This window comes from Pyrgilauda ruficollis, unplaced genomic scaffold (genome assembly GCF_017590135.1).
Source record: "Pyrgilauda ruficollis isolate IOZ18807 unplaced genomic scaffold, ASM1759013v1 scaffold54, whole genome shotgun sequence".
NCBI classification, from domain to species: Eukaryota; Metazoa; Chordata; class Aves; order Passeriformes; family Passeridae; genus Pyrgilauda; species Pyrgilauda ruficollis.
Window position 1 is genome coordinate 3,507,331 of NW_024527044.1, and position 11,272 is coordinate 3,518,602.

General features: G+C 42.9%; 1 protein-coding gene across 1 annotated transcript in view; it reads right to left on the reverse strand.

Annotated features, from left to right (window-relative positions):
- The window catches only part of ATAD2B (ATPase family AAA domain containing 2B), a 74,220-nt gene extending 63,088 nt beyond the window's left edge, over positions 1-11,132 (reverse strand). Inside the window, exon 1 of the mRNA XM_041480830.1 lies at positions 10,580-11,132. Within this exon, the coding sequence (XP_041336764.1) occupies positions 10,580-10,735 (156 nt within the window). The 5' untranslated portion in view covers positions 10,736-11,132. The remainder of the gene's footprint in view (positions 1-10,579) is intronic.
- Positions 11,133-11,272: the final 140 nt, after the last annotated feature.

Below are 11,272 nucleotides of genomic sequence, written 5' to 3' on the forward strand. Positions count from 1 at the left end.
CTAGAAATCAATTAATAAAACTGGCCTTTTCCTTCTCAATTTATCCTCCCAGAACAGTGACTATACCAGTACAGTCTTTCAGCAAGTCTGAAGAACACACATAGCAGGGGAGTACTCACTGGCAGTGCCTTCAGGAGTATCACAGGAACCAGTTGGCTAAAGCATGACATTTGATTAATTCCCAAGTTAAAATAAAAAGATTACTTATAGCATCTTTGAAGGGAAAGGGTAGGGGGGGTTTGTTTCTTCTGTTTAAATTGAATCTCCTGGCTAACAGATTAACCAAAGAACTCTTCTTAAACTGCTGGTCTGAACACCCCAAAATAATCCTAATCCAGTAGTCTTGGACACAGAGCATGAGTACAAACCATCTCTACCACCGGCACCTCCAAGCATGTGAACACAAGTTCACTGAGTTCTCAAGTAAGAGATGATATAACATTCAAACCACAACCACACCTTGCAATTTCTGAAAAAGACTGTCTGGTTTGCCACAGGTTCGTCTGTACTCAAACACAGACATGAATATCTGAGTTATCCACCGTGGTCAAACTCGCTGTCCTCGCTGTACAGTTTGTGGGGCACACCCTGCTGAGTGTGTGCCACACCCTGAACACTCACACCCCTGCTCACACAGCTCCTCACTCAGGCAACTTTTCAACCCACTCTCCTCAACGCTGCAGCAACTGGTTTTTTCTATGGCCTCTTCCCATGTCTAAGACACGAAATTAATGCACTGACATTCAATCTTCAGCTGACCAATCCTATTTTTCTGCGTTTTCTTAAATGCACAAATAGCTTTTCTTTTTAATCCACTAAATAAGCACAGAAGACCCTGAAAGTTACTTTCTCTTAATAATAATGAATAAACATTTTCAAAAAAATCTGTTTCAGCCACAGGTTTTCAGAAACCTCTGCTTCTAACATTAGTTAAATCCTAGCTTCCGATATTGAAATATAACTTTTTCCATTTCATTTGACTCTCTGAAAAGACAATTTCAGACATGTCTCAATCTTATTTTTAGTGACATTGGAGAAACTAAATCCAGGTCCCCTGTTATTTCTAACTTTCTATTTTCTAATTTAAAATACATCTTTTGATTAACAACACATCTTCTTAGATGTCCCAGATTATTAGTCTGGATTCTTATCTTAAAAATGCACGTGAAAAAAACTGGTGTGCCTTTTCTCCTACCAGTTCATGCGAACTTCTTGAAATGAGCTGTCCATCAAAAGATCTGAAATACTCAGGGCTCTTTAATGCATTTAATAAACTTTTATGTCCTACAGTATAAAAAGATAAAATTGTCTTTCCAAACTGAAACAGTTATTCATGAAGAACATGTGACTGTGCCCCCACTACCCCAGTTAGTTAAGCTCATGTCTCATCCTTGCCCTCATATTCAGTTAACAAATAACTTGCTTTCACTGAAACTACAATGCATTTCAAACACCACTAAAATACACCAAAAACATTGTCTAGTTGTCTGTCCAGAGATTCTGGAAAAGCCACTTGTTCCTTTGTGTATCAGTTTCTGCAAAGGTAAAAAATATGGATTAAAACATTAACTCCTAAAAATTTAATTGCATTAAAGATCAGCATCAAGATCTACTGATGAAACTTAGGTAAGAGCTAGGTTTTGCTAGCATTAAGCTAATGCATTTTTAGGCTAGACATACTAAGCAGTTTTAAAAACTCAGAAGGCTTCACAATCTCTTTGAGATTTAAGTTTTGTTTGGTTGCAAATTCTACACACGAGATCAAAAAAATTTTCTCATTATGTGATCATGTCATCTGACCAGAATCTAATAAATCCTTTCAAATCCCTTTTTTTTTTTTTTAAGTTCACCACTTTACTTTATAGCTTTTTAACCAAAAAAACAGGGGGAGGAAGGAATAAAACCCTCCTTCTGCTTGGTACGAATGTTCCAAGCAGCTGAAACTCTCTCATGTTCATGCTCAAACCACACCTTGCCTTACACATCTACAATATGCCCTAATTTCAAGATGACACACCACACTACCCACTCTCTCTCCAGCACCAACACATCCTCACAAGCTCCTCTCTTCCCCACCCCAACACACATTTTCCTGGCAAATGCCTTCAGCCCCTCATGTAGGGGAGAACTGGCTGACTGCTTAGTGGGAAGAGGTAAGACCTGATACACTTGTCTGGGGAAAGAAGGTAACATGACTGAACTTGAGGTCGAGCATAATACAGCACCCTGTATTTGTGATGGTATACAACACATTGCTGCAGGCTGAACATCTACTTTTGTGTCCTAAAAACCCAGTGTGAAAGGACTTTTACTTCAAGGCTAGACTGGATGGGGCCCTGAGCAACCTTGTCTAGTGGAAGGTGTCCCTGCCCATGGCACGGGGTTGGGAAGAGATGATCTTCAACATCCCTTCTAAACCAATCCATTCTGCCTCAGCCTTCAAATGACAAGAAGCTGAGAAATAAATGTGCTGGGATTAGAGCACATTAACTACCTTAGTGAGAACTCCAAGTTTCATGAAGGCCTTGATGCGTTAACCTTGCTGACAGCTTGGAAAAAAACATCAGCTTGAAAGAACACATCTCCTGGTTGCAGTTCTCTAATTTCCACTTGTTTGCACACAGTCATTTATCAGACATTGGCTCTCCACAGGTGTTAAGGAAAAATAATGTTCATGCTTAAGTGCTTGATGATCTTGGAATAAACAACTATTAACGATGTATTTCATTAGTGGTAATGATAGTAAAGAATGCCTCAATTGCAGGATGATCTGAATCCTTTTAACATTCAGCTTCCGTACTTTTTTTTTCAGTGAACAATGCTCATGTCAATAATAGCCACTAAGAACACAAAGAATAAAACCATCTAGACCTTTTCAGAAGACTAAATTCTTCACCATTTGTTCAGATTAAAAAAAGCCCCAAACATGTTTCTTCCACAGGAAGATCTGCTTTATTATTACAAGAGATTTCCATTTTATTTCCTGAAACTCTTCAACCTTAGAATTCAGGTTATTTAATAAATGTGAAAGCTTTTGAGAAAAGCTAAAAGTTTACAAGCTAAAAGTTTACAAGTTACAAGCCGTGTTAATTAGGGATTTTCACACCTGCAACCATTCCCTCTGTCTGTTACAGAAAACAAACACCTGTTTGTGTCCACACAGAGTGCCTGTCAACAGCTTCAGTATGACACACAAAAAACTCTTGCAACCTACAGGTTATTTGGTTTATGAATGAAAGGGAGAGTGACCTACAGAGCAGCCTCTGCCAAACTGTGACAGAGGCCATAAATAATGAGCTGAGGTTTATCCTCCCATCATCAGCAGCCCGCTCCAAGCATTTCCACCACGAGCGCTCCTCTCTTCTCTGTGCCTTCACCAAAATTAGGATGATACTGTGAAATTTCAGCTGATAATCAAATCAGAAGGATGGTGGGGAGGCAAGGGGAAGCCAGGGGATGTGGAGAAGGGGATTAGTTTCAGCTGGACCAGTAACGTGATCCTGATCCTGCTGATCAAATGGCTTGGCAAGCATTAATATTGGCAAGTCTGTTGTTTTCACAACTGCAGAGTTCACAGCCAGAGCTCACAGCTCACAGCACATGTGAAATCACACACCTGCAGAAGAGGAAGTCCACTGAGAAGAGTTCTCTACTTGCTGTATGGGGTCCACACCTCACTTAGAAGTATTTCTAGTAAATCCACTTAAAGGAAGTTTTTAAAACCACTGATCCTCCTTATTCAACACTGAAGGAATAATAAAAGCAACACATTTTTAGTCAGAACTACATTAACCATTTCTGTGCGTTTATAGATGCTGTTAACAAAGACTTTTAAAGCAGAAATTATATTTATGTAATGAATTGAGAATCAAGAATGATTACAATTCTGATATGGAAAAAATGAAAACATTCAAATGTTTTTTCCCTACCCTCAGTCATCGAAAATCCATCTTGTTTCTGCTTAAGTCACATCCTAAACAAAGCTTATAGGACACGGCCTCCTTTGATACTACTATAAACCTAAATAAAGACACAGAATTATCTAAATGAGGATAGCAAAGAGAAAAACAGAGTGAGAAGCCCTGAACCAGACTGCTCCCCAAGGTCTGGACATGACCAGGAAACAGACTCAGTAAATTAAGCAAAGAAGTGTCTGTAGCAAGGCTAAGTGGGAAGGTGGCCTTCTGTGTGGATAAAAAATAGGATTATAAAACACTTCTGCACCCCTAGCTGCAATGCACTAAAGACAGTATTTCCAAAAGGGGAAAAATGAAATTAAAATTGTGTACAATTGTGACAGAAATCTTAAGATTAATGTACTGAAACTTAAATAATAATAAAAACAAAATTCTAAGCCTGAATGATACATCAGAGAAATAACACAGGATAATTATTAAGTATTTGAAATGAGGGATTGCTGAAGCACAGCAACAAATTTCACTGCAAGTAATCTCTTCCACATGTAGAGAATGAACAACTTCTTCATTTCAGGTTATTTACATAGCTTGGCTCAACTATTTATCCATTTAAAACAAAGAAACTGACTGGAGGCTGGAGAAAAGCAAAATGCCCCCTTCCCACATTATGAAAACAACCAAACCAAAGCATCTGCTCCAAGTGCAACTGGACACAAACTTTCTATCAAAGCTTTACGTTATTTGGGCCATCAACAGACACTACTAGACACATAAAGGTAAAAACACAAAGTTCAGTACAAGAACTGTGGAAATTGAGACATTTCAAAGTTCTGTACAGGAGAGCTAAAGCTGTCTCCTTCATAACTAGTTCAGCTGGAGCAGAACTATTACAGCATACACATACTCAGTGCAAAATGAAAAGGCTTACAGAAGATTGCACATTAGTCTTAAAACTGGTTGAAAAGTTGCCTCTTTTAGTAACTACCAAGCAAAAAGAAACTAAATTTATTCAGAAAAAGACTGCAAGAACGTATAAATGCAAACCAACACTTGAACAATTTAAACCAGAATTAATGGTTAAAATAAACCATGAAAATCCCATCAAAGGTAATGAAGACAATATTTCAAGAGTGAAGTCAGACTGAAAAATTGTTTTGAAAAACTAGCAAAGCATGAAGTATACACAAATAAAAGGATAAAAACATATTGTCAGTTCCCTTTGCAATAAATGGGTTCATGAGTGATATCCACAGAAAAAGTAATCCATTAGAGCTAAAACATCTAATAAACAATCAGCAATCTTTCAAAGGGTCACAGCTACAAAACAGCACACAAAATTCACAGCAATGAAAGCTTCAGCTCACTGATGCCTACTTGCTGCATGCCTTGTTTTGAGATGGGTTTTATAAAGTTTTACAGAGGAATCATTCAAAGCATCATTAGATTGGAATTAAAACTTTTTCACAGCATAGCAAACATTCAACAATTTAGGGCAGGATGTGCAAAACCATACCACATGCAACTGAAACTGCAGGGGGATAGAAGTGATCAGAATATAATTACCTGAGCTAATTATCTTGCATAACCTCAAGCTGTATGCAACTCTGCAAAATTGTCATGGGCTGTCTCACAGCCATGGGTCAAACCTTCTGTTTCAAGTACAGACAGAGACAGTAGTTGGAGAAACAGATTTTATTAATATTACTTTGGGACAAGCCCAATGTTCAGAGGAAGCAATGCAGCACACAAAACATCAACACCATTTCCTGAGCACTCTTTGGAGGTCTTATCCATTCACTGGATTAGCCCTTGGATTGCTTCCTTTGAAGGCCCTGGAACAGTGTGACAGCAAGGATAGCCAGCTTCAAACAGGATGCACCACTGCCTCCCAAAACAAACCACGGACACTTCACGTGTCCTGACTGCTGAGAGCAGCCCGGACTGATCTGGCACGATATGTAAGAGGAATTCAAACTCAGGACAGCCCTTCAGAACCACAAAAGGATCACAAATGCCAACTGTATGGTATTTTGACAGAATCCTGAACAAAGACTGCTTCCAACAATTGCTCCATTTCCCACTGCTCACAGCTGTATTAACACCATACAGCCAAGGAATGGCCTGCATGACTCATTTTAGAACACTGATTTTTCCCTGCTGAATCCCAAAAGAGCAGCAGACTACTAAAACAGAAAGAACCCGAGATTTTATCACACACCAAAAAGATGAGCTTTCCTGGGAATCTTCCTTTAAATTAAATTGTTTGGAATAACTTCACAAGGCTTTATATTTCAGGATGTATTTCAAAGAACTGTAAAAGCATTAGCCTCAGCACCCTTACTGATGCTACTGCAAACTCAAACACAAAGACAATGCAGTTCTTTAAAACACAGATATTGGACAGGAGCTTTTTTCTTGAAGAGCTTTACGCACAGGTGGCCAGCAAGTGTCATTTATCCAGCATAAGGAGGAAAATCTAACTTTTTCTATAGCTTTATTCTAAACACCAGAGCATCCAGAACACTGTGAGACAATAGACAATAAAGAAAACATGCCAATCAGGGTCTTTCATAGTGGAAAACTTGATTTTTAGAAAGCTCTATTGGTTACATGTAAGACTTGTAATTTAAGAGAAATCATAGTAAGTTTTACATTTTCTATGTTTTCAACAGTTGACCATTAAAGGCTTTTCAAAGAGTAAAATGTAGCAACAAGTTTACGCTACAAAAGCTGAAATCAGAAAACACTTCTATTGCTACACTTCTATTGCTATAGGCTGAGTAACTACAGTGAGAGATGCTGAAACACACTGGCATCACAGGGCACAGAAATGCTGCTCGGCTCTGTACCTGTGCACGCTGCAGTGCCCGATGTCGCTCCTGCAGCCCCTGATCGCTCCCACTGGCAATTAAGTACAATGGAGAGCTCTAGGCTGCACCACGCAAGTTGAACAATGTTGGCAGCACTACTTTTAGCGAGGATCATGCATTACAATTATCACCATGCCCTCAAGTAGCTCTTAAGGCACTGCTAATGCTTTCTTGGCTAATTAAATTAAGCTAACCTTGTATACATTTCTAAAATGTCTAACCTGTACGCTGACATGATTTAAGAGTGTTTATTACACAATAAATTCTTGATCAACACTTTTGATTTGTGCTTTGAGATGACTAAGAAAAGTAATTTCAATTGCCAAAGAAGTGTTACCAGCAATCACAACTGAAAACATCAGACATCAGTAGATACAAAGCGCAAATTTAACCACTTGTGGTCACAGAATCCTCAATTTTTTTATAGTATGAATGAAGTCCACTGAACCTATAAGCCTTGTGTTAAAATTTTGTGTCTCTGTAGAAGATTTTGATGAGTTTTTCTTGTCAGAATACTTTAATACAAAGCTAGAACACTTCCCAAATTTTAATGCCCAAAATAAATTTTTTTTTATTTTTATACACAGATGTATAATTTGTAAAACAACAGAATATATATTTATGCAAGCATAGCTTCAAAATCTACTAACTAGCATATAAATCAATCCTGGAAACAGGAAGAAAACAAAGCCCAGTTTTTCCCCTCTGTACCCTCCCTATGCACTCTGCTATGACATCATCTCAGACAATAAACTTCTTGGCTCCTTGATCCATTTAGTGAGGGATTTTGTTCATTTTAATCTGGCTTCTGGTAAGCAGACAGACACACATGTATTCATCTCCATCACTGACTGCGTGGTCGCCAATCAATAATTCAAACCAGTTTACTTTTCAAAGCCTGACGTCATTGCTTTCTCCAAGCTGAGTGAGTACTACTGAGGGAATACACTGAACATGATAAAGGCATTTAGACTATTACAGTCCATTTCAGGCAACAAATGTTGCCTCCAGATTCAGATCAAACAAAAAAAGGACACTATTCACACACAACTCAGCATAATATTGAAGCAGAAGACTAGAAACTTAAGTTCTTGGGAGAGAGTCAAGCCTATCCTTATAAATGTATGCAAAAAACCCAAACAAATTTTAAAAAAAAAAAGTATATCAAAAAAGCCAAGTGGAAAAAATAAGAAGGAAATAGATACAGAAGAGGCAGCAGGCAAGTCCTATCCCCTCTTTTGGTCCACTCAGCATCTTACAGGATGCCATTAGGTCGCTAACTCAGTTTTTGTTGCTAATAAGGAACAGACAAATGATCTTTTAAAATACATTCTGAAAGGTGGCTGCAAACAATCCCACTGAACAGCATTTCTCAGGGAGTCCCAGTCAAAAGCTCAATGCAAAAAAATTAAGTTACACACTGCAAACAAGAAGTGTCCCATCTCTGCCAGAGCTCCAAACTCTAGCTGCCCATTAACCCGATTAACTGCTGGTAGCAAGGCTGGTTTCCTGACGTGACACCCAAAAGACTTAGAAAGGACAGACTGTTCCAGTCAACTGGAAAAAAAAAGAAAAAAAACCAAAAAGCATACAACTGCGTGAAGACGATCCCAGCACGCTCTCTGAACACAGCCTCACTATCTGTCTCCCAACAATCACTTCCAAAAGCAAAGGCTTTGTCTCCCTACTGCTATACTTATTCATGTCCTAATCACTGAGATCCTTCTCTGGCACTACTTCAAGAAGATTCAGAAGCTCAGAAAGACACTGTATTGCTGACAGTACTCACATCTGAAGAATAAAAAGAGTTGTTCAAACAGTGAGATATACATATTTTATAAAACACACTGGATAGGGGAAATAAGAAAAATCCTTCTTGGATAACTTCTGCTCATATTTGGCAATTACATCTTAAAAGGAAAGAAAAAATCCACCTCAAACACATGAGATGTATTGTGAAGCGAAACAAGTTCATTCCCATACACCAAAATTTACATTTAACTTTAGAAGAAATGCTCTTTTAGAAGTGTGGGCAATATCTTGAGAAGTATTTACAATATTTTACACTATTTTGTACAATCTCCTTTCCTTACACCATGACACTACTATAATTGCAATGTTTTAATGATTTGTAGTAAAAAAACACTGTTATGAATTAAAAATACTTGGAAAGAAGCCCAAGCTAGTTTTCTTAGCAGCAGTAAACTCCATGACAAGTAAGCCAGTAAGGGTTACTTCAAACTTTGCTTCACAAACCACAAGACCCACGATATGAATAAACAGAAACTCCACACTAGAACAAGCAGAACAGCTTTTTACAGCTATGGTGCTGCATCCCCAGGAGTCCACTGAAATTAAACAAGGAAGAAATAGGGAACAAGGAAAAGTAAGATGGAGGAAGGGAAAAACTGTGAAGTATGAAAGAACTGACAGAAAAGCACAGAAGGTATAGGATATCTCATCAGTGATTTGTATTTGGTTTAGTATTTTAGACCAAAGGGATGGGTAAAAGGTTTTGTGAGAATTCCAGGTGACATCCTTCTGATATGCCTTTGGCTGCTGCTGCTGTTTCCCTACTCGGCTGATTAACTTCCTCCTTTGCACGGCAGCGACATGGTCAGTTGGTGCACGACTGTCAAACACCCGGACCCTCAAATTTCACTTCCATATTTGTGTTGCTTTTATTGATTTTTATTGCTTTTATTGAAAGACCTTTAAAGCAATACGTGAAGTTTCATCAACCAAAGAAAAAGTCCTGCCTACAATTCCTCCTGTGGGAGGAATTTCTTCACGCAGGATCATTAAACATTGGGAATGGGCTGCCCTGGGAGGCGGTGGAGGCACCAGCCCCGGAGCTGTTTAAGGAAAGACTGGATGTGGCACTCGGTGCCATGGTCCGGTTGACAAGGTGGTGATCGGCCATAGGTCGCACTCGATGACCTCAGAGGTCTTTTGCAACCTCACTGATTCTGTGATTCTTCGATAATTAAAAACAAAAATTACAGGTTTTGTCAACAGAGCTGTTTAGAGACAAGGAAGAAAGGAGACTCCCGAATTCTTTCTTCCAGTTACGATTTACCAAACGTTAATTCTCCAAATCGGGCTGTAGAATTTCACTTGCACTTAGCCCGTCTAACCCAAGCAACCACAGAGAGTTCGGCTGGGAAAGCACTCAACTTAAACTTGACGGCAAAAATCACACCCCCCGCGCCACAAAAAACGGGGCGGGGGGCTTTCCCGGACACCAGCTTCCTCCCGTCGCAGCCGCCAGCCGAATCGAGGTCATTTAGGGAAAAGGGGAAAAAAAAAAAAAAAGCGCGCACACACACACACACACACACACATACATACATACACACACACAAACCAAACCCGGGCCGAGGTTTATTGCGAAGTTGCTGCGGGCGCAGCTCCCAACTTTTGTCTGGCGGCGGCAGCGCCGGGCGCGGCCGCAGGGGGAGCCCCGTGCCGCCGGACCCCGCCGGACCCCCGCCCGCCGCCGCCCCCGCCCCTGTCAGCGGCCCCCGCCGCGCCGGCGCTGACCCCAAAGGGACTGCGGCTCTCCGCAGCTGCCCCCCGCGTCCCTGCCGGCTCCACGGTGCCTCCTCGCCGCGGGCTGCCCGCCGGCCCCACCGTCCCTCCGACAGCCGACAGCCGTCTGGGCACCCGCCCCCCGCCGGCTCCCGTGCCCGCAGCCCCCCCCGCCGCGGCACCAGCGGCGCTGTCCCCAGCGATTCCCCCGGGCTCGCCGCCTTCCTCCCTCCGGTCCCCCGTGGACCCCCCGGTCCTCACCCGCGCTGCCGCCGCCTCCTCCAGCCCGGCCGCATCTGCCTTGGTGCCCCTCTTAGAAGAGCGGGTGCGGGACGAGATGAAATGGCTGCCGGCCCCGGCCGCCGCGGCCGCCGCTTTGCCCAGGGGGCGCAGAGAGCTCTTCCTGGTGTTCACCATGGCCCCGGCGAGGGGGGACAATGGGGGCGCCGCCGCCGCCGCCGCCGCCGGCGCGGAGGGAGGAGGGAGGGAGGGCGGACAGGCGGGGGCTCGGGCAGGGAGGGGAAGGGGAGGGAGAGGGGGGAAAGGGGGGAGGAGGGAGAAAAGAAGAAAAGCCCTCCGGGGAAGCCGCTCTGCCGGGCAGAGACGCAACCGGAGCCGCGCCGGCTCCTCCCGCCGCTGTCGCCGCCGCGTCTCGGGCTCAGCCCGGCTCTAACTGGCCGCCATTACTGTCCCTGCTCCCTTTCTCTGCTCGCTCCGCGCCGCCCCCGCCAGTCGCCGCCGGGGGGCGCTGCGGCCCCGGCGCGGCCGTTCTATCCCGGCGCCGCGCGCTCTATGGGCCCGGCCCGGCCCGGCTCGGCCCGGGGGAGGTGGCGGCGACCGCGGACCCTTGGAGAGCTGCTCTCGCCCCGGCTCCGCGGCGGAGACCGAGAGCCCACACAGCCTCACGTCCCCGCCGCGGCCTGGAGAGCCGCCGGCCGGGCCTGGCCCGGCGTG